The sequence below is a fragment of the Vidua macroura genome, chromosome 23 (assembly GCF_024509145.1).
Source record: "Vidua macroura isolate BioBank_ID:100142 chromosome 23, ASM2450914v1, whole genome shotgun sequence".
Classification (NCBI taxonomy): Eukaryota; Metazoa; Chordata; class Aves; order Passeriformes; family Viduidae; genus Vidua; species Vidua macroura.
Genome location: NC_071593.1, coordinates 1,448,581 through 1,471,178, shown reverse-complemented (window position 1 = coordinate 1,471,178; position 22,598 = coordinate 1,448,581). Strand labels below are relative to the sequence as shown.

At 52.5% G+C, this 22,598-nt stretch overlaps 1 protein-coding gene across 1 annotated transcript; it reads left to right on the top strand.

The window, feature by feature from the left end:
• Positions 1-263: 263 nt before the first annotated feature.
• Positions 264-21,746, top strand: VWA5B1 (von Willebrand factor A domain containing 5B1). The gene is made up of 21 exons (XM_053997825.1): positions 264-391; positions 748-970; positions 1,145-1,290; positions 1,527-1,658; positions 1,921-2,045; positions 4,995-5,171; positions 8,020-8,130; positions 8,583-8,785; positions 10,548-10,662; positions 12,223-12,408; positions 12,642-12,837; positions 13,796-13,983; positions 16,015-16,234; positions 16,416-16,733; positions 17,368-17,505; positions 18,085-18,213; positions 18,318-18,443; positions 18,676-18,750; positions 19,102-19,171; positions 19,395-19,509; positions 19,726-21,746. Exons 1-21 carry the CDS (start codon positions 343-345, stop codon positions 20,434-20,436), a joined length of 3,753 nt encoding a protein of 1,250 aa, XP_053853800.1. The 5' UTR covers positions 264-342; the 3' UTR covers positions 20,437-21,746.
• The last annotated feature ends 852 nt before the right edge of the window (positions 21,747-22,598 follow it).

Here is a 22,598-nt window from a genome sequence, read left to right as displayed (position 1 = left end):
TTAAGGAGTGAAGCTTGGAATGGAAAATTTAATATGGCAGTGCTGGGTTTCTGTGCATGCCTTCAACCTTTAGATGCTGGTGGGAAGCACAACCAAATGTATTGTGTCCAAGTCTACAACTTTTTAGGTGTGAAAAATCCCACAAGTGGGATTTTTTTCCCACTTAGGAAGTGCCAAGAGGGACCTGGCTGGTGGGTCCAGGGAAGAGGTGGGCGTTGCTGACACCCTTCCTGGTTGGCAGGTCTCTTTGTGTACCCCTTGGATGAGGGCACGACTGTCGTGGGATTCGAGGCAGCTGTGGCCCGGCACACTGTGACAGTGCAGATCAAAGACAAAGCCAAGATGGATGACACCTACTTCAACAGCTGCAGCCTCCCTGCTGGAAGAGATGGTGATGGAAGTGGTGAGGGGGTTGAGGGTGTTTTAGGGAGAAAAAGAGGGTGAAGGGGAGTGGAGAGGTGACGGGGGTGGCTGGCTTGTGTGTGCTGTGGCACCAAGGGGGCTCCTTTTGGGAGGCTGAGGGGTTGTGGTGCTCATGCCAAAAATGTCAATCTTATCCGTCTTGGAAAGCACTGCTGCTTCTGGGCAGGCAAAAGAGTGATGCAGAAGCTGGGGCTCTTTAGAGAAAGCTGATGTGTGCAGTGGTGGCGGCTTTGGGTGTTTGATCCAGGGCTGGGGGTTGTGGGAGGCCTGGAAAGGAGCATTTTCCATAGTTGCAATACCTGGCATGGTCCAATCTCTGTGCAGGAAGGATTATGATGGATGAGGACCTGGAGAAGATTGTTTTTGTGGCCAACCTGGGCATAATTCCTCCCCTGGAAAGTGTCTCCATCTTCATCAGCACCTCCTCTGAGCTGCAGACACTACCCAGCGGGGTGGTGAGGGTCCTTCTGCCAGCTGTGTGTGCCCCCAGGGTCCCCCAGCCCAGCCTGGAGAATGCCAGCAGCTTCTCCAGCTACCAGCTCCAAACGTACGGAAAACCATGGGGTGGGCTCTGTCCGGGATTGATCCTGGGGAATGCAGGGCTGAATGAGCAGGAGCTGCAGGAGGTTGGAGAGTGGCTGCAGGCTTTACCTCTGGCACATCTGCAGTTCCTGGGAGGATAGAACATGTTGACAGGGTTTATTTGGATTTATCTCACCAGCAGGGACAAGCACCCCTGTGGACTGGGGAGCCCAGAGCAAGGGAGCAGGTTCTGCCTGACTCAGCTGCTGGACAGTGAGGCCACCAACCCCTTTGAGTATGAATTCAGCTTCCACCTGGAGATCCGAGGGCCATGTTTGCTGGCAGGTAGGAGCACTGGGGCTGTCCTGCTGCACAAGGCTGATTTATCACCTCCCCAAGGCAATGTCCACACTCCTCCTCCTCAATATAAATCTGTGTTAGCAACTTAACTGTGCTGGGGTGGATTTACCAGTACAGGGTTGATGCTAATGTGGATTCCTGTCCTCTACCACCTTGTCATCCCTTCTCCCTGGTGTCCCCCCATCCTCAATCCCTACTGGCACCTTGGTTTCCCCGGGCAGGAGTTGAGAGCCCCACACACGAGATCCGAGCAGACGCCGACCCCTCGGCTCGCTCTGCCAAGAGCATCGTGATCACACTGGCCAACAAACACACCTTTGACAGACCCGTGGAGATCCTGATCCATCCAAGTGGTAGGTGGGCTCTGCTTCCCCTCTGCTGGTCTGGCCCCTTTCTGGGATCCTCATCTGTAGCTCTGGAGACAGCTGGATTAGTGCTGGTTTTGCAAATATTGTCAAGGTTAGGCTTCCCAGGGGTAATCCTGGCCCCTCTCAGGATTTTCTGAGCTCTCCAAGCTCACAGATACTGCTGTTTTCCCAACCAAGGGTGCCTGCACCTCTGCCAGACCCAAAGTGTAACCACAGCTGTTCTTCACACAATTCTCTGCATTTACAGAGCCCCACATGCCCCACGTCTTAATGGAAGAGGGTGACATGACCCCTGCAGAGTATGAACGACACCTGAAGGGGAAGAACGATTTCATTAAAGGCACTAAGAAAGACCCCAGTGCCAAGAAAAAGGTGAGAAACACAAGCTGCAGGAGTTAGCTGAGGCTTTCCATGGACTGGAGCTGAACTAGAAGATGATTCCATGTTTTGAGCCTCAGATATTACACTGTCCCAATGAGACCTGCAGCATCCTCCCTCAGAGAGGGGCTTGTGTGGAAGAAGAGGGGAAAATTCAGCAGCACTGCTGATAAACTGAGAGGGGAAGGAGCTCTGAGATGGTTATTGTGTGTATAATTAGTGCTAGTCTAGCATAGCATAATTAGAGAGGTACATTGTGATAGTATTAAGGGTATTATAATTATTGCAGTGACATAGAATAAAATATTCTTTTAATTGCTCGGTAAATGTTTACTGTTTCTGGGTAGCTGTCAGAGAGAAAGAAGTGATTTTTCTGGGAATAATGAGCTGAACTGAAGACAAGGTAGGAGAGACTTCTCTTTGTTCTGCTGAGCAGCAAAGAGAAAAATATCTGTGCTGGGATTTGTGCCTCGTCTTTCAGCAGTTCTGAAGGAATGAGTGACAGCCCAACTCTTTGCTGTGTCTGGGATCAGCGGAGAGGAGCAGACAGCTCAGAGCCCTCTGGATTTCCAGGGTGGGTGTGTTCCCTTAAGGGACAGGTTGTGCTTGTGTGGCCACAGCTGGGGCTGACAGTGTCAGCTCCTGTTTCAAACAGCCAGGGCTCTCCTGTGTGCCCAGGGATGCTCATTTCCCCCTAAACTCCTTCTCCACGTGTCTGATCCTGGGTCCCTCTTGGCAGACATCCCGGACCTGCTGCAGGGGTGCCTCCCGGTGCTGCTAAGATTTCTCCTTTCACCAGAGACTTGTCAACCCTCCTCTCCTCCCTTCCCTTTGCCCTCCGCTCTCTCTGGCAGGGACTCCGCAGGCGTCTCCTCTAATTGTGTTCAGCATGTGGCAGGTGCAACGAGATGAAACTCCCACGCTACGCCTCGGATGGCTCCCTAATTATTTCTGCACATTTAGCATGTCAAATTATCTAAGGGGGGATCATTCTGGAGACATTTCCCTGCAGGAAAGCCACCTGTGCCCCAAGAGGACTGGGAAACTACTGCAGGGAGCAGAGAAAATGCCTGTAATACCTGGGGTAGATGATGGGCCAGAATTGCTGCTGCTCAGAGCAGGACACTGGCCACTTCTTGATATAAATTAAATTAGCCCAGAAGTTTCAGCAGTAAATGCTAAGTAATTCTCCTCCCTCTGTTATGTAAAAGGCTTGGATGCTGTCAGCTGCAGGTTGGTGGGAATGGATGCACAGTGGAATCAACTTTCCTCGACAAAATCTGATTAGTTTACTGTAGTTGGATAATGGGTGAAGGGGAATGGAAGGGAGGTGAGGAGATGTTTTCTTTTCTGACCTGTAGTGGGTCCTCTGATGCTGTTTACTGAAGATTTGCCTGTAAAATTCCCTCCAGTCAGTGAGAAATCCCAAAATATGGGCTCATCCTGATCACGCTGGAAATTTATGTCATGGATACCCAAGAGCATTCAAGGGAGTTCTGTGGATAAGTCCAGGACCACAATTCAGTATTTGTACAGAGGCAGCAAGGAACACTCTAGTCTGGAATGCAATAAACTGGAAAAGTTGTTAAAGAAAATAATGACATATGGCTGGTGGGAAATGGAAATGGAAAAAGCCCTTTGATTTCTCAGTAGCTGATTAATTTATACCCCATAGCATAGAAGGGAAAGGCAAGAGGATGAGTGGGAGCTTGGCTTATTCCTGTGAGTGCGACCTGTCTTTCCGCTGGGTCAGAGAAGCAGCACTCAGGCAGAGGAGCTGAAAGCAGAACTTGTATGTGTGTGTTGAGCCACAGGGAGTTAGTGAGTTTTAGAAAACAAAGGTTGGTCTCAGCTCACAGACTGAGGAATGTGACTCATGGCTGGAGAAAACAAGCCCAGTTATGTGGGGTCTGGTTTACTCCCTGTGAAACCAACGAGAAAAGCAGCCAGAAAGAGGAGAAAAGAGGCAAACAAAGCCCCTGAGGATCGAGCTGCTGTTGATGAGTTGTTTCCACACTCAGACCCAGGGATGAAAGGCTGTGGCTGGGCTGATGCGGGGTCCTGGAGCTCCCTCCAAAGCAGCTGAGGCCATGAACCCATTACTGCTTGATACACATGTAACAGCACATTATAAACCCATCACAAGAAGTTTTTACTGGTTTTATTTTATCCCATTTGTAATGAATACTTGAAATAGAAGGAGAGAAAATGCAGAGAGCCGTTGGAGCTGTGTGCAGTGCAGAGATCATGCAGGTTCCTATCGAGCCATGGCTGGAGCAGATGGTTCAGTTTTCCAAAGCCTTTCAGTCCCTACAAAGAAAAGTGATAAAAGAAATGGGCAGAAAAAGCAGCTAACCAGAGGTGGCAGGAATGAATTGGAGTGCTGAATGCATCAGATCAAGGGCTGCATCTCACACTTCATTATTGAGTGACCATGGAGAAAACCTCTGGTGTGCCTCGGTGGGATGCTAAGCTGTGCTAATGAACCAGGTTTTTGGTAAGGATCTAATGAAATGTTTGGAGAATCAGATTTGCAACGTGCTGAGTAGAGTGAGGTCTTTGATTTATTCTTCAGGCTTTTATCTGAGTGTGCAGTTGCTCCATATAATCCCAGAATGATTTGTTGGAGAGGACCTTAAAGATTATCTTGTCCCACGCCTCCCGTGGGCAGGGACACCTTTCACTATCCCAGCTTGCTCCCAGCCCTGTCCAGCCTGGCCTTGGGCACTTGCAGGGATGGTGAATACTGTGGGTATGGACAGAACAGGACACCTGGACATTGGCCCACCCTGGTGTTGTAACCTCTGAACAAGGAGATTGTGGCCCACAAAAGGCCATGCACTCGCATTTTGAGCCATGCTCTGATTCCCCTCGAATTGAAATGGGGTGGAGAAATCAACCTCTCAAAACCAACCTCTCGAGCTCTCTCCTGCTTTCTTTCAGATGGAAATCATCAGGAAGCGGCTGAACAAGGACATCCCCCACCACCCTGTCATCATGCTCAACTTCTGCCCTGACTTGAGGACTGTGCAGCCAGGCCTCCGGAAAGCCCAGGGAGAGTTCATCTTCCTGGTAGACCGCAGTAGGAGCATGAGTGGTGTGAACATCAGCCGTGTCAAGGTACCTGCAGGAGGGGAAACACCTGCCTGTCAACAGGGATGAATGAGAGCAGTGATGGTGCTGAAAGCATAAGTGTTCATTATCAGGGGATGGGGGGTAATTATAGGCTGTATTTTTGTCATCTCAACTATGGCACTCATTTGGTACTTGCAACAAAGGTGACTCTCCCCTGTTCTCTTCTGCTTCTTCCTGTCAGCACATAAAATGCAAAATTGTTTTCTTTCCCTCTCTTGCTGGCATGTTTTGTGCATCCCTTTTCCAGTTCTCCCTGTCTCCAGGAGGGTTTTGGGTGATGGCTGCCTAGGAGGAAACCTCCAGGGAGCTCCAAGGAGAGGTGCTGACTATGCATTAGGAGAGGTTTTGCTGATGGGCATCTCTGTGAACCCACAGAAATTATTTAAATATTAGTCATCCCTTTTACAAACACAAATGAACACCAGCAGCCTGGTGGATAGTTATGGGAGTTCTGTTGAGACCTCAGGATAAAAAATAGGTATTATAAAATATTATTATACAATACCCTACAGGGTATTCTGTAGGTCTGAGGTTCCCCTGTCAGATGTGCCTCTTACCCAGAGCCAGACTTGGTGCAGGACCCTGCACTTGGTCTGTTGAACCTCATGAGGTTCCCACAGACCCACTCCTGAACTTGTCCATCTTCAAGCACATCTCTTTTCCCATCTGTCTCTAGTTTCCATGGGAACTGCTGAGGAAGGACAGACACCTTCAGCAACAAGGACTGGGATGCTGGGGAGCCTGCAGATGGCTGCAGCACATCCCATGGAATAGGGAGGCTGTTCCCAAGGGGAACAGGATATCTCTGGGGTTGTACTCCCTTCCCCCGCATCTTTAGGAGTCTGGGAATATTGTCCCAGGGTAGGTTTTTGCTTTCCAACTCTCAGCATAGCTGGGTTTGGGCACAAGGCTCTGCAGCCTCTGTGGAGGCTGGATTGTCCCCTGGGGATGGAGACCTACAGGATCAGAGCCCTTCTCTGATTGGTCCTGAAATGGAAACCCCATCTCAGGAGGGCTGTAGAAACAGGAAGAAGGCTGTTCCCCTTCAGGAAAAAATATTTTGAGGGAGATTTTGGAGGAGATACCTGAAGGGAGAAACCCACTGTCCCTCTTTTGAGTGTCCCGTCCTTGTTTGTCACTCACAGACACCAAGGACCTCACTGCAGGAGCTGTTCTGAGAGGGTTCGGGTGGGTTTTGGTTGGTGGAACCTTCTGCATCATCCTTAGCTGGCTAGATGCATGGCATGACAGGTCTTGGAGCTGTGCAGCCTCAGGATGCACTCAGGAATGGGGTGGAAGGGCCCATGCGGAGCAGGAGGGCACCTGTCCAAAGCAGCTGGAGTGGAAAATTCAGGGATTTAAATTTCCTGCAGCCAGTTCCTTTCCCACCCTGATGCAGCCAGGGAGAAGAGCCAGGCTGTGATGGTGGTCGCTGGCAAAACTGCACTAATAACTGGGAATTGACTTTTCTAGAAGCAAACATCCCTCCTTATTGAGTTGCCATATAGCTATGGAGTGCAACAGGATCAAGATCAATATTTACCATAAGAAGCAATAAATCTTTCTACTTGCTGAAATAGCAAGCAGGCATCGCTTGCCCATTTTGGGAAGTGCTTTAAGAGAAATATTTGGAAATTTGTATTTTTTCCCTTGTAATGAGTTCCAAGATGGGATGTCAGCACTGAGATCTGGAAGAGCCAGCATCCCGGGAGCCATCTGGGAGCAGTGGTATAAATATATCCTTGTAGGTTTGAGATAACAGCTTGGATTCAAGTACTCCAGAGCCTGTTAAAGGGCAACACTGTTCTTGTACATTATTCCACTGATTTTCAGTGCTCCAGCTCTGTGTTTTTGCTGAGTATTACAGGCTTTAGGAGCTGGGTTGCCCTGGCACCACATCTGTGCTGGACCCAGGCAGCGAGTTTGCTACATCCCTCTGTGGTCTTTGCCACTGGTAGGACAACTCAGGGAGGCTATTCTTGCTCGTTTGACCTTGGCAGCACCTCCAGGGGCTGGCTAGAGGGTTTCTGCTGCCCTCGGCAGACTGGCAGGAGTCTGCCTTGATCAGCATTTAAATAGAACTGAGCTGCTCCTGAGCACTTTGCTTTACATTTTGCTTTAAATAAACACTTTGCTTGAAATGGGCCTCCTCTTCTGCCACATAATTGCTCCTACAAGTTCAAGAGCTCCTTAAACAGCTCTTGCCCAGTTGTTGTGATCACAAGCTCTGTCCTGGACTTGTCCACAATATCACTGTGACAATTCAAGTTGCTCTTGCCTTATGTAAAGCCCAGGAATAGGCATGTTAGATAACCACCTCTGGTAAAGAAAATAGCTTAAATCTGTTGTCTCTCAGTTATTTTAATTGAAGCCAGCTATGAATACAAGAGAATTGGGGATGGGGGAGGCTTTTCCTTTTGTGTAACTTTAAGCTGTTTGTTTATTTTCTGCAAGTTTAGGCATTGAGATGCATTGCGTGTCGCACTTCTCAATTTCACACTCTGCTTCTCACCCACCAGCTCTGTGCTGCAGCAGTGTGTTGCCAGCACAAATTGAATCCCTTAAAAACAAACAGAAAAAATTGTTCAGTTCTTTGTTGTCTCTTTTTTTCCAAAGACTCTCCATTTTCCTCACTGCTTCAGGTCCCAAATATCATCAAGGGACTTTGAAAAGAGTGGGGTCATATGGAGGCATGGGAAAGAAGCAGTTGGTTTGTTGTCAGGTGAAAGTGGGAATAAGATGGGATGGCTCTGGGCAGAGCTTTTACTGGTGAAGTTGGGGCAGCCAGGGAGGGTCCAAGTGTCCTGATGTCTGTTTGCTTTTCACCCCTCAGGATGCCCTGTTGGTCATTCTCAAGAGCCTGATGCCAGCATGTCTCTTCAATGTCATTGGCTTTGGATCCACCTTCAAGACCCTCTTTCCTGTCAGCCAGGCCTATTGTGAGGTGGGGGAACCCACAGTTCACAGAATCACAGACTGGTTTGTGTGGGGAGGGATCTTGCATGCCATGGGCAGGGACACCTTCCGCTATACCTGGGTGCTCCCAGCCCCATCCAACCTGGCCTTGGACACTTCCAGGGGTCCAGGGGCAGCCACAACTTCTCTGGGCAACTTGTGCCAGGGCCTCACCACCCTTATAGTAAATAATTAATACCAAGTCTAACCATGCCCTTTTTCAGCTTAAAGCTATTCCCCCTTGTCCTGTCACTCCAGGCCCTTGTCCAAAGTCCTTCTCCAGCTCTCTTGGAGCCCCTTTAGGCACTGGAAGGAGCTTTAAGGTCTCTCCAAACCCTTCCCTTCACCAGGATGAACAGCCTCAACTCCCTCAGCTCTCCTATGGCTCTCCTTGGTGCTCAGAGGGTGCTGGTGCTGACAATTCCACGTTCCTTTGGGCAGGAGAGCCTGCTCATCGCCTGCCAGAGCATCAGGAGGATCCAAGCTGATATGGGCAGCATCAACCTCTTATCCCCCCTGAAGTGGGTCATCCGCCAGCCCATGCACAGGGGCCACCCCCGGCTGCTCTTCCTGCTGACAGGCGGGGCCATCAGCAACACCGGGAAGGTTCTGGAGCTGCTGCGGGACCACTCCTGCTCCACCAGGTACGGACTCAACCCTGCAGGGCCAGAAAGCTGGCACAGGCTGGGATGTGCCTCCCCTTGAGCACAGCTCCATCTCACAGACGTCCCCACTTCAGAGACAGAGGCAGGAGGGATTGCTGCTATGAGCCTGGGAGAACCTCAAAGGGTTTGGAACGAATCCCAGAAGTTCAGATGCTTTTTAAACAATCAAAAGCAGGATAATTGAGCTGACAACTTCACAGCTCTCGGCTGATGCTTCCTGCTAGGAGAGATTGACACGCCAACAATCTTCCTTGCTTTTTTTTTTTTTTTTTTTTTTAAAGCACATCTGGGGCTGGCCCCAGCTGCTTCCAGGATGGGGCTGTGCAGAATTGAATATGCTGAAAGGGAGCAATGTAAAAAGCAGCTGATTTGTGCACAAACTCCCAGCCTGGCTCCCCAGCCCTGATCACAGGCTGTTCTGGTTTCTCCTCTGCCTCTTTAAGGGGCACAAAACATGAGAAAAATGTAAGAAATCCTGATTCCTCTTCCATTTCTCAGACTTCAGAATTATCAGGCAAGCTGCTCTCTGGGTTTGTAACTGCACAGAGGTCTGATTGCTTCCCAGTGTAGAGGGCATCCCACTATCCCACCCCTCGCTCTTGGAGAGCTGGAGGGGAGGGTTAAATGCAATCAGAGCTGGAGCGTGGTCTCTGATGACCCTGGAAGGAGAGTCCTGGGCATGGCCCATCTTAAAAGAAGATCAGAGCCTTATTTAGGAGGGGTGTGAGGCTGGCCTAAGATTAGCAGGCAGCTGAGGATTAAAACCCTCCATAGAAAAGCCCCTTGTGCAGATGCAGTTTGCTGCTGAAGGTGCTTTCTTTCTCAGCAATCCACTGCTCTGCCCAAATGCCATATCCCACCCATTCCCATCCTCCTGGCTTCCTGGCACATCCATCCCCACCTAGTACTGCCCTCCCTGCCTGGGCTCCAGCTCAACTTCCAGGCTTCAGCCCAAACCAAATCCTGTTTCACAGACCTGGGAGTCAAGGGGAGCAGCCTCACCTGGCTTGATCATCCTTCCCTGAGAAAATGTTTATTTTCATTGCAAGCAGAGATCATTACTGGATATTTAGTGCTATTGACCACAGCCAGCAGGGAAAAGAGTTGAACTGAGAGCAAAGCAGCTTGTTTGTGTTTGCAGAGGAGGGGAAGGCTTGAGGTCGTGCTGGGAACTCCTGAGTGTCACTGCTGAAGGCTGATATTTGGGGAAGGGGTTTGGGGTCTGCTGAGAGGAGGGGGCTGGCAGTTCAAAGAACCCCAGAATGGTTTGGATTGGAAGGGACCTTAAAGCCCATCTCATCCCACCCCACTGCCATGGGCAGGGATCCCTTCCACAGCCCAGAGTGCTCCAAACCCTGTCGAGCCTGCCCTTGGACACTTGCAGGGATCCAGGAGCAGCCACAGCTTTCCTGGGGAACCTGTGCTAGGGCCACCCTCGCAGGGAAGAATTTCTTCCCAATATCCAGTCTAGCCCTGCCCTTTTTCAGCTTAAAACCATTCTCCCTTGTCCTGTCACTCCATGACCATGTCCAAAGTCCTTCTCCAGCTTTCTTGGAGCTCCTTTAGGCACTGGGAGGTTCTCAACCTTCCTGCCACATACCTAAAAGAGGGCTGGTTTATTCTGCTGGACATAGCAGTGGGATAAAGCCAGAGGGAGTTTCTGCCTGAGGGAATGTGTGAGCTACATGGGGCTGGGGGGTGGCTTTTCCTTTGGATCCTGAGTCTCCCTGTCCCTTTGCAGGTGCTACAGCTTTGGCATCGGGCCAAATGCCTGCAGGAGGCTGGTTCGGGGTCTGGCTGCCGTGTCCAGGGGCGCCTCCGAGTTCCTGGCGGAGGGCGAGAGGCTGCAGCCCAAGGTACATCCCCACTCCCCGGGGCCCCCCCGTGGGGCTGTAAGGATGCTCTGGTTCAGCGAGGGGGAGGTCACGGCTCCCAGGGGGTTCATTCCCCATCCTGGCCCTGCCTTCCCAGCCCCACCCCCCTCAGCAGATGGGCGAGCGGGAGGGGATGAAAGAGCATCTCCACGTCCGGCCGCGTCGGAGGGAGCAGGAGGGTGGGTTCGCCTCCGCCTGGGGCTCGGGGGCCGCCATAGCCGCGGTGCTGCAGCTCTGCCTTTAAAGGCAGCTCTGCCTCACATACGGCGAGGGCAGTGGGACCGGCATCAAAGCAGCCAATTAGTTTTGAAGTCGGGCTCAGCCCTGGCGTTGCTCAGGCGAGGAGGACTCGGGGTTGGAGCGAGAGGAATGCGCTGCGATGGCTTTGCTTATTAAGCTGACTTTAAAGCCTCTCCATTTCCTCTCTCCCCATGAAGAGTAAAACCGTGTGCTCGAGATCTGGCGTAGGGATGGCTCTGTCCCCTGGTGAATGCAGAGTCCAGCCTGTCACCTGCTGCTTGACTAAACCCAGAGAGAATTGGGTCTTTAGCTCTTAAATATCTCCAAAAAGCCAGCTCCTACCTTCTTGATCTCTCGAGGAGTTCAGCAACTCCACCCTCTGCAGGAACCTGGAGCACGCAAAAACTTCTCTAAGACAGAATGGCATCAACATTTCTGATGTAAATTAAAAGCAAAGACAGTGAAGAGAGAGGTGTTTAATAAGAGCTATTAATAAGAGCTTTGCAGGCTGTTCAGCTTGGTGCCTTCAGCAGTCTGAGGCGTCAATTAATGGCCTTATAAAACACAGCCTGGTGTGTCTTCCCAAGCCTGTAAAAAAGCAGGGAACAATAGGGAATATTTGCACTTTTCTGTCTCTAAATCTGGTGTTCAGTTCCCTTGGCGTGCAGGGAAGCTCATGTAGATGGCTCCCTGGGAGATTTGTCCATGAGGTATTCATGAATATTGGTCTTCTCCACGTGTGTAACTGGCAGAGCATTGCTGATCTCTGGCAGTGGCTTGTGCCAGCAATGAGCTGTTCCAAAAATATCAGTGTGTGAGTGCTGGGCTCAGGACAAGGGCTGGGGCTGGGGCTCAGACCACTGAAGGCTGACAGCATTTCCTGGGTGCTAGAGGGGAGGGGAGCAAGGGATGCTGCCTCACATCAGAGAAAGATCCCTCAGGCCAATAGCTCCCACCTTGCTCTAGGCTGGCAGCGTGCGTGAGATCAGCCCTGTGCTTTGTCACTATCTGCTCATGGTAAAAAATCATGGAATCATGGAGTCATTTAGGTTGGAAAAGACCAAGCATTAACCCAGCTCTGTCAAGTATAACTGTGCCAAGGAGGTGAGGGTGCTGGGATGGATGTCAGAGTAGACTAAGAGGAAGCAGACTGTCAGGAGAGGGTAGGAATCAGCTGATGGGATTGTTTGAGGGAATGTTCCCCTTCCCTGCGGCACATGGCACGTGGCTCACACATGGCTCACACCATGTCCGACTGGACACCATATCCAGTGTTGAACCTCTTCCCCCTGCCCTTTGCAGATGATCAGGTCGCTGAAGAAGGCGATGGCACCGGTCCTGAGCGACGTGTCCGTGGAGTGGGTCTTTCCTGAGAGCACTGAGGTCTTGGTGTCCCCTGTCAGCAGCAGCTGCCTGTTCCCTGGTGACCGCCTGGTCAGCTACGGCGTCATCTGCGACACCTCCCCATACCTCTCCACCCCCAGATCTGTGAGTCTGTGGGGCTGTCCCAGGAGTGGGGGGTGTTGGGGTGTACGCAAGAGTCTTGGCTCTGTGCACGGTCAGGGGGTGTCTCCTGCTTCCCAGCTGTGCCCTTGAAGGAGATGATGGGCGGGACTTTGGGGGGCAGTAGTGGCTAAGGATGCTGGTGCAGCCTGTCTCAGCTGGGAGCCAGTGGACGGACACGGTGGTGGGACCTGTTCCCTCTCTGTGCTTCCCCCCAGGACAAGAGGCGGCAGTACAGCATGATGCATTCCCAGGAGTCGGGCAGCTCTGTTTTCTTTCACTCCCAGGAGGAGGGAGCAGGCTTGGAGAGCTGGAACCATTCCAGAGACTCAGAGGGGTCGTGCCCCGCCGAGCGCTCCCCCGAGCACCTGGGCGTGGGCAGAGATCCTGGGGGAGAGTCGGACACGGACACGGGTCAGATTTTCCTCTGTACATGCTGGGGGGTGATGTCCCTGTCTCTCTAATCAAGCTCCTGTCACTGCTCCCCCTTTTTTTTTTTTTTGCCTGATTTATACATATCTTCAGCTGCAAAGAGCTGGAGGAGTTTGCAGGAGAGATGACAGATCTCCTGAGGCTTGAGCAAGTCTGTTTGGTTTGGATGTTATATCCAAACCTGTCAGGAAATCAAGGGAAGCCCTGGTGAGCTGGGTTCCTTGGAGATTTTCAAAGCAGCTTTAGCTTTGGCCACATAATTATTTACAAGCTTCCCAAGCAGTGTGAGGAGGAGTGGAGTGAGCAAATGGGTATCTCTGCTAGACCATCCCTGTACCTGCAAAGCAGCTTCCCAGTCAGGAGAAGGGGAGAATGGATCCAAAGCCATCTCTGCAGGGTGTCACTCGTCCCCACCATGGCCTGGCTGGGTGTTTGTTTCAGTAGCATGTGGCATAAAGCAGCTGGTTGCACCCTGGAGCTGGGGAAACCTCTGTTACTCATGGGATGTTCTTCCCTTTTATTCCAAGAGGATCTGTACTGTGCATCCCCTCAAACTTGTCAAAAGCAATGAGAAATCATGTCTTTCCAAGGCAAATTTTAGTCTTGCTCTGACAGGAGCGTGTCTGCACTAATTAAATTTCATTAGTAAACCCTTTGTCTTCTCCAGGGAGGCTTGGGGAAATGCAGTCAGGCTTTTTTTGGCTGAAAACTCCTCAGACAAAACCTTCCCAACCTGCTCTCCTGACATACACAGGAATTTTGTGTTTCTATTTCCTTTTGAGGTTTTGTTGCTTTGCTTAAAACTTTGCAGGGCTGAGTGTGGCCCCCTGAGCTTTGGCAGGACCTTGGCGAGAGCTCCCTGCCTCCCACTGTGAGCCAGGGGGGTGGTGCTGGCTGATCCCACTCCAGAGTGGAGCTGATCCTCTCTCCCACCATGCAGGAATGGACGTGAAGGCTCTGTCCAGGAGACGGGCGTACAGCACCACCCAAATCTCCGACCACGAGCCTCGCAGGAAAGTGCCCACAGCCAGCGATCCTGGCACAGCCCTGGTGAAAAACCCCCTCCGGAAAACCCACCTGCAGGACCTGCAGCAGCTCAGCCCTGAGCCCTGGCAGGTGGATTTCCAGGTAGGTGATCCCCTGAGAGGCTTTGCCTGCAGGAAGCCAGCAAGGAGAAGGAGGAAAATATCAGGTGGATAAGAGCCTGAAGGAAAGGGCCTGACTCACGCTAGTCCTAAAATATTGATATAGATATAGGTAATAGATATAGGTCTGCAGCACATCACAAACACTGGGGAAACGAGCCAAGCAGGGAGCAGAGTGCCATCCTGATATCCCATAGCAGTCCCTCCCCATGGGAGCCTGCTTTTCCCCTGCTTCCCTTCCCCTTAACAGCCTGTGCTTCGCCTTGCTGCTCCTCTGGTCCTTCTTACCTCCCTACAATTCAGGATTCAAACCTCCCCATGGCTGTGGCACTTCTGTACCTGGCAGGGAAAAGGAATTCAGTGCCAAAGCAGATTCCCAGCTGGATCCATCGCCTTACACAGCATTGGGATGAGATGTGAACCTGTGTGATGATACATCTGCTGAACAGGGTTTTGTCCCCTATCTGCAGCAGGTGGTATTTGGGCAGATTTTTCAGCTGATCTTTGGGAAGGATGGGGATAGTTTTCTCTCATCCTTGGCATCGCCGGGATGCTCTGCTCTGCAATCAGCATCTGCAGGGCTGGGAGGACCAGCAGCACTTGCGTTCCCATGGAAACTCAGAGCGGGATGTCGGGGACTTTGATTTCCCCTCTGCTGTGGGTTAGAGATCACTGGGTGAGGAGTGGGAGGGGAGATGAAGGGGCAAAGGGGAAAGCAGGGCCAGGGCTCCAGAGGGAGGGATGAGACCCCTGCCCTCAGGCTACAGCAGGTGAGGGTGGTGAACAGCATCAGTGACCAAGAACAAGCAGGTTTTAGGGCTACTGGCAACATTCCCTGTATTGGGAAGGTCCCCAGAGCATCCTCCTGCCCTCGGTGTGTGGGCAGGGGTGGAACTGACTCCCTTCTGGAGGGCAGTAAATGGTTAACAGCATGCAGCCTGCTCTTAAATAAATGCAGCCTGGTTTTGCTATCCCTCCTGCTGCCAGGGCTCCCAGCAGCTCTCCCAGCTCCCAGTCCTGCTGCCAGGGCTTGACATTTTCAGGGGTGTGAAGCCAAGCCCTCAGCTTATCTCCATGCTTGCCATGCTGGGAAGGAAAGGTCAGCACCAGCCACGGGCAGCTTAAACCTCCAGCTCCATTCCCAGCTGGCTTCCTCTGGCTGGGAGGAGAGCTCGGGCAGGAGAAGGAGCAGGTTTGGAACAGAAAGGGTCTGGCAGGATGTGTCAATATTAGCTTGGTAGATCACGCCTGAAGCTGCCTGGCTCCCAGTTTTGCTGGTGGTGTCATAGAACAACAAAATTTAGGTGATGGTGGTGGAGGTCATATATGGCTGTCACTCAGAGAAAGTATCCTTCCATCCACCACATTCTACCACCTCCTTTCATTGCTGGTGATGTCTTAGGAGTATAGAGTCTGTCTGTTTTAGAGGGATCTTCCCACAGCCCTGGAGACAGGGATGAAACCCAGGCCTTGCAGAGGGGAGCATCTCTGTGGAATGTGGCACCAGAGGTGCTGGAGTGGGGGATTCATGTCTCCTGAAAGTGGAGAAACAGTCTCATAAAAAAAAAAAAAAAAAAAAAAAAAAGATAAAAAGATAAAAATTCCTTTCTCCCATCCCCTGCACCTCTCTCCTTTCGTTACTAAGCAACTGGTCCTTGATCTTTCTGTCTCTCTTCTTTTCTTTGGTTCCCAAGTGAAGTCATTAAAATGTCTGGAGGGATGAAACTCATATTTCACCTTCTGCGTGTCTGGGGAAGGAGCCCCTGGGGCCAGAGTCCCTTGGGGACACCCCAAGGTCTGGTGGAGGGCTTTGTCTAGGCACAGATCCCAGCCAGGAATGGGCAGAGGGAGGGACCTGTGTGATTGCATCCCTTGCAGAGGTCAGGCAGGGAGTAGAAGGGATCAGAGGGGACAGAGCAGGTCCATCATGGAGCAGACGGGATCAGAGGGGACAGAGCAGGTCTGTGTCATTGGCTGCAGCCAGATCCAGCCCTAACATCTGCTCTGCTCACAGCCCCTCCCAGCTGTCCCGCACAGCTCTGCCACCAGGATCCGTGGCACAGGCGCCCGGCGCCCGGCCCTGCTCCAGCACAGCTGTGTGTCCTTCTGCCACGACGCCACCCCCCCGGCACTGCCAGACGGGCTGCAGGAAGCCCCGGCAAGGGGCTTGGGAGCACTCGATGCCATCAGGAGCCTGTGCTCCTCATCAGACAGCCGGAGCGCTGGGGATCTGGGTAGGTGGGAGAGGGGGAGGCATGGCCAGCCTCACCTGTCCGTGCCGGGGTCTGGTGGCATTGCATTGCGCCCTGTGCCACCATGTGAAAATTGGGAAGGATTAATTATGGTTTTGTGGTGCCAGTGGGGAGTTCAGCTCCCAGGGAGGTGGTTAATGACCTGCCTCTCCCCTCTCTGCAGAGTCTGCCCAGCATCCATCCTTCACCTTTGAGACAGAGACCTCCTCTGACTGGGAGCCCCAGGACCTGGATATCGGCGCTGCCTGCAGCTCCCCGGGCTCCCCCAGGGCCCTCTGCAAGGCAGTGGTCAAGGGGCTGAGGAACAATGAGCCTGTGCAGTGGGAAGTCACGTTTGATATCCACCCTCTGTTCCGGGAGCGGGAGAGCCAGGAGGATGGTGACACAGACCTGTGGAGTGAGACCTTCCACCACCTGGCAGCCAAGTCACTCATCCAGGACTTGGAGCAGCTTGCCGAGAGGGAGTGTGAAATCGAGCATGGTAATGCACAGCTGTCTGCAGGCAGACCCTGCCTGACCTCGGCAAGGCTTTCCAGCAGTCTCAGCAGCCTCTGGAGTGAAAACAAAAGCTGCTGGTGGTGAAATATTAGAATGTCTCACACAACTCCCAAATAACAGCTCTCTTCAGCTCCCTTGTGCTCTTCTACTTCTGCAGCCTTGCCGCACGTGATTATTCCCGAGCTTATGTTCCTTTCCACTCCTCAGGAGAAGGGGTTGGGCAATGAGCAGGTTGATGATCCTTGAGGGTCCCTTCTGACTCAGTATGTTCCATGATTCTGTGATCCCTCTGCTTCATGCATGAGGTAACATGGTTATTTTTAAGGAGTTGGTCACTTGGAGCTGGGACGTGGCATCCAACTTCAGCAGCAGCCACACATCACTGCCCTAGGCCACACATGTCCCTGGACTGCATCAACCCTGTCCTCCATGAAGTGCATCTGGGCTTGTAAAGTAAGACCAGGGGTAGCAGTAGGCAGAGTTTAGAGAGGTAAAGGGATACAGCCCCTGCTGGGCATGGATCCCCCAGCATGGACCTGGATCTGGGAGCTGGGTGTGAGGGGTGGGGGAGCCCTTGGGGCCCGTGGACTCTGACCCCTCTGTCCCTCCCGTGGCAGGGTCTGGGCGACGGTTCCAGCTCAATGCTGTCCACACCAGCAAGGCCTGTAACATCATCAGCAAGTACACAGCCTTCGTGCCCGTGGACCTGAGCACCAGCTGCTACCTGCCCACCCTGGTCCAGTACACCCACACAGGTAACGTGGGGCTGGCACAGAGGTGGAACCTTGTCCTGGCAGGGAAGGTGTCCCTGGGAAACGTCTCTCAGGGCAATGAAGCCACAATGTGCTATGAAGCCACAGCACAATTTGGCACCAGACCCAAACCCAAGGCTGTGGCCAAGGTCTTGGTGGCACAAACCTCTTCCCGTGGCCGGGGAAAAGGTCTGCTCTGAAGTCTGCTCTGATTCTCTGGATGACCAGAGAATCACATAATGTTTTGGGTTGGAAGAGACCTTAAAGCTCATCCTATTCCACCCCCTGCCACCACCTCCACTATCCCAGGCTGCTCCAAGCTCTGTCCATCCTGGCCTTGGACACTTCAGGAAGGGAGCATCTCCAGCTTCTCTGGGCAACCTGTGCCAGGGCCTCACCATTCTCATATCAAATGTTTTCTCTCCAATAGCCCATCTAAACCTACTCTCTTCCAATTTGAAGCCATTCCCTCCTTGTCCTGTCACTCCAGTTCATGGCCAAGCTCATTCTGTGCTTTCATTGCCATTGTGTGTGTGCGCCAGTCCCTCTCTAACACTGGCCATTCTCTTCTCTCTTGTCAAGGAGCAACATCCAAGCAAGGCAACTGGAGGAAACAGAAGAGTTCAGGAAACAGAAGACATCGTGGCTGTTCCCCTGGGCGTCCTCAGTCAGCATGTGGCCAGAATGGAGACTATGGATTTAACAGCATGAGTACGGTTCCCTGGGTTTTTATCTCCTTCCTGGTGTTAGAGATCTCAGTGGTTTGGGACATCGTCTCTGGTCTTTTTAAATTCTGCCTTCCCCTTTGCATACAGTGCTCACCAGACAGGCTGGGGCTCATCTCCATGAATGGCGAGGAAGCTTCAATTTCTCCCAAACCCCTGAAATCGCGGGTTGTACTGCTGACAACGCTCGGAAGTTAATTGGCAGCCGTACCGCGGGTAACACGGAGGATGAAACGAGTGTAATTAGAGGCAGGGGGGATGTGAGACACTCACTTGTCACCAAATCCTTCACTAATGAGGACGACTTGGATTGGACCTTGTCTGGCACTGTCAGAGCTGGAGCTGAATTAACAGAGCCCCAAAGAGGCTCATTAACCCCATCGTGCCGTGGGAGGGAAGGTGCTGGTTTTGGCTGGGTGCTGTTGCTGATGTGGTTCCTCGGTTGCAGATGCTGAGGAGAGCAGCCCCTCACCCTCCAGCACCCTGTCCTCATCTGCCTGGGAGCACTGCCGTGTCCCTGAAGGTAGGGAAAGAACTGCTGGCACCTGGTGCAGCTCCATTGAGTCCGTGATTTGGGCTTTGGGGAATTTTATAAAAATGTATGACCTAAAACTAGGCTTGTGAGCACAGGGCCTGACTCCTTCTGAGGTGCAAAGAATGGAACCTGATGTGGCTTTTGGTATAAATCTCCCTCAGGTTAATTTTTAAGAGGTGTAGGAATTTTATTATCTGTATAGGAAAAATGAGGCAAGGGGAGAGGAAGAGTTTTGCCAAAGATTCAGCAGCCAAACAAGCCCATATCCCAGGATGTTGACTCTGCTCCCTTTTGCTCCCCTGTGGCACCTTGTAACCCCAGCACTGTGTTTCTCCCCAGGGCCTCTCCACAGCCTGTCTGCTTCCTCTGCACAAGCCCAAAAGTCCATCGAGAGGCTCTTTGCTGCTAGGTATGAGCCAGCTTGACCTTCCTCTGACCTCAGCAGGTGCCTTTCACTTGTGTGGGTCTGATGTGAACACAAGCCAGGGGGAGAGGAGGGACCCCCAAGGATAGCAGCTGGAGCTGGGACTAAGTGTGGTTGCCAGTGTCTGGGGAGCATGGGTGGTTTTGGAGGGGAGGGTGGGTGTCAGGATCAGCACAGAGGTCATGGACACCTTTTCATCCTTTCACAGGCTGACCCTCAATAAAACCATGCTGCTGGTTCGAGCTGCCAAAGGCTTCATGAGTAAATCCCCAAGCAAAGCCGGCTCTGAGGGTGACAATGAGAGCATGGACTACCTTCCCCTGGTGAGCAGCTCCTCCCTGGGTCTTGCTGGGGTTGTGTGGTCACTGCAGGGGAGCAGAGGAGGATCCCCCAAATCTTCCTCCTGCTGTCTCTGACAACTATGTCCAGTGACCTGCTCAGAGATGGCAAACTGTTTCATCCATACATGCCTTTTTCCTGAGCTAGCCACAAGTGGTTGCTGTGCCAGAGCTTCCCTTTGTGACCATCACCCCTTGCAGGTGTCCCTGCAGCTGGCCTGCGGTGCCTTCCTTCTGAATTCAGCCTTCTGCGACGCCGTCAACATCCCCATGGAGAAGCTGAAGTGGACATCACCCTTTGCCTGCCACCGCCTGTCCCTCAGCCCCTCTGGCTCCTACAGCACCAAGAGGAGCAGTCCCTCCTCGGAGCACAAAGTCCTGAACTGCACCCAGCAGCTGCTGGTCCCCAATGGGCAGGGGAAGGGCCCCACCACTGGAGACCTGGCTCGGGGAGCAGTGCTGGAGGACACCGGCCGCCTTCGGCACCTGTCGGGCAGCACGGCCGAGAGCATCTCCAGAGCCCTGAAAGCCGAGAAGGAGCTGTCCCCCCCGGCCATCACCATCCACAGCTTCTCCTCTCCCGCTGACAGCGGCCGGGGCTGGGACACCGACGGCTCTGAGCTCCAGGCTTTGCTCTTTGACGTGGAGCTGCAGCAGCAGACTGAGCCCGAGGGGATGCTGTGGGCCACGGCTGTGGCCCTGGCCTGGCTGGAGCACAGCTCAGCTTCCTACTTCATTGAGTGGGAGCTGGTGGCTGCCAAAGCCAGCCTGTGGCTGAGCGGGCAGGACTTCCCGGAGGGATCCAGCCTGGCCACGGTGAAAGCTGCAGCCCAGCAGCTCTTTGTGCTGCTCCGTCACTGGGATGAGAATCTGGAGTTCAACCTGCTGTGCTACAACCCAGGCAGTGTGTAAGAGGAGGAGGGGGGAGGCTTGGGCAGATCAGTGAGAGCACAGGAACAGGGATTTATCCTTAAGGAAATGCCTCCAAGGAGCTCAACTCCCCTGCTGCAGGGATGTATGTGTTTATTAGAGCAAACCCTGCAAACAGAGCAGCCTGGGCAAAATCCTGCACTCAGCAGTCAGGATTTTGCCCTGGAAGGGAACCTACCACTGCCTGAAGTAGATGCTTTTTATTTTCAACTAGATCAGTACTTCCAGCTACAGCAGTTCCCTCTGATCCTGGTTTCTTCTGGTCCAAGCCTGGTCTCCAGAGCAGATCTTGTGGTCTGCTCCACTTTCCCTGTCCTTACTTAGATGCCTCTTCCAGCTCTGAATCACTGCCAAACCCCTGCTGCAGCCCCTCAGCCCCAAATCCCTGCTTTCCTGAGGCTCCTGCCTGGCTCCTGCCATCTCAGGATGGCTTTCAGAGAAGGTAAAGGTCCGACAACATGCTCATCTCATGGATAAAAGGGAATCTGGGCTGGGAATGAGCATGTGAGAGCAGCCCCGCTGTCTCAGCCAGGAGGATGGAGCCCAGCCACACACAAGCAATCCAGGCCAGCTGGAGGCTGGGACCAAACCCCATCACATCCACACAGTGCTGGGCTCCCTCAGGCCCTCTGCAATCCCAGCAGGAGTTTGTGAGATCCCTTGCAGCCAATGTGTGCCTTTGGAGCTTCACAGGCAGAGCCAGGGTGCCCGGGATTGAAGTGCCTACAGAGGGAGTTGCGTGCCACTGTCTCCAGAGTGGCTGCAATGCCCCTGGAGCCTGTCTGGAACCCACTGCCTTTTGCTCCCTCCCTTGGCATGTAGCAGCCTTGCCTGGCCCAGCAGGCTTCTGTCTCGTGTCTGTTTGTGTAGGGGTGACACAGGAGGGAAACCAGTGCTAGGGACGATGAGCACCCTCCGATCTCTCTCTGGTGTCACCTCTCGAAGGTCCCCAGGACCATGCTCCTCCAGAGCATCCCTCTGGTCTCTTGCTCTCATTGTGGCCTCTCCGGGGTCCCCAGGATTATCCTTCTGGTCTCTGCTCTGGTTTCACCTCTCCCGGGTCTCCAGGAGCTTCCCTCTGGTCTCTGCTCTCAGTGTCAGCTCTCTGGGTTCCCCAGAACCCCGAGCACCTCTCCAGTGTCTGCTTTGATGTCACCTCTCTGAGGTCCCCAGTGTGGCAATGCTCAGTGGTGCTGCAGGTGCTGCAGGTTCACCGGCCGGGTGCCTCGGCACAGTCGTGTTCTCTGTTGTTGCAGAAGTGTTGTTGTCCCAGTAAATCACAGCCTGCTCTACTTCCCAGTGTGAGTCCTTTGTTTTGGGGTGGGTTCTTGGTGGGTTTCCCTGGGGCCACCCCAGCTGGCTGGAGCACTATGTAGCTGTTCAGTAAAATACCCCCCAAAAAAACCCGTGATGATTTAGTGTGTGAGTTTAGGTCTGGGTTTCAGAGGGGATAAGGAGCTTCCTTCTGGTTTTGGGGAGTTGTGTTTTGCAAACCCTGGATTGAACATTTGGTAAACTGATGCATCCAGGATTTAAAAAGCCTGGGGAGATTGGGCTTGATTATTCTCTGAGGCAGAGATGGAGCTGGAAAATCTGCTGTCTTTCTCTGCATAGTTTAACCTTTCACCTTGGTCAGTGCAAGGAAGTAGAAATCCTGCCTTCGTCCCACACCTTCCTTAATTAGTGTTGTAATTACAGGAATTGATAAAGCAGCCATTGTGTTTTCCAATCCAAAGGACATAGGATTCCTATGTCCAAGGACATAGGAGCTCTGCTATCCTTTGTTTTTCCCTTGGCAAGCAAGGACCCCCTCGGATGCCCTCCTGCTTTTGGTGACCTCTGTATCTATACATATATCACAAAAAAAAGGACACTTCTAGCCCCATTTCCTCCCTTTGGACTCCATCTCCGGAGATGGAGATCTCCCAAGAAGGAGGTTGGTGTCTCCAGCCCCAGCATCTCCAGAGGCCCCCTCAGATCACCCTCTTTGCATCCAAGGGGATTTTTCACCCCAGTAAATATTTTCCTTAAAGAAGGACGCTCCGGTGCTGTTGCCGGGGTGACCACAAGTGCCTTATTAAGAGAAATTAGTTTGAATACAGTTATCAACTGTGGCTTAATAACTAACCCCCTTGATGCTGTGT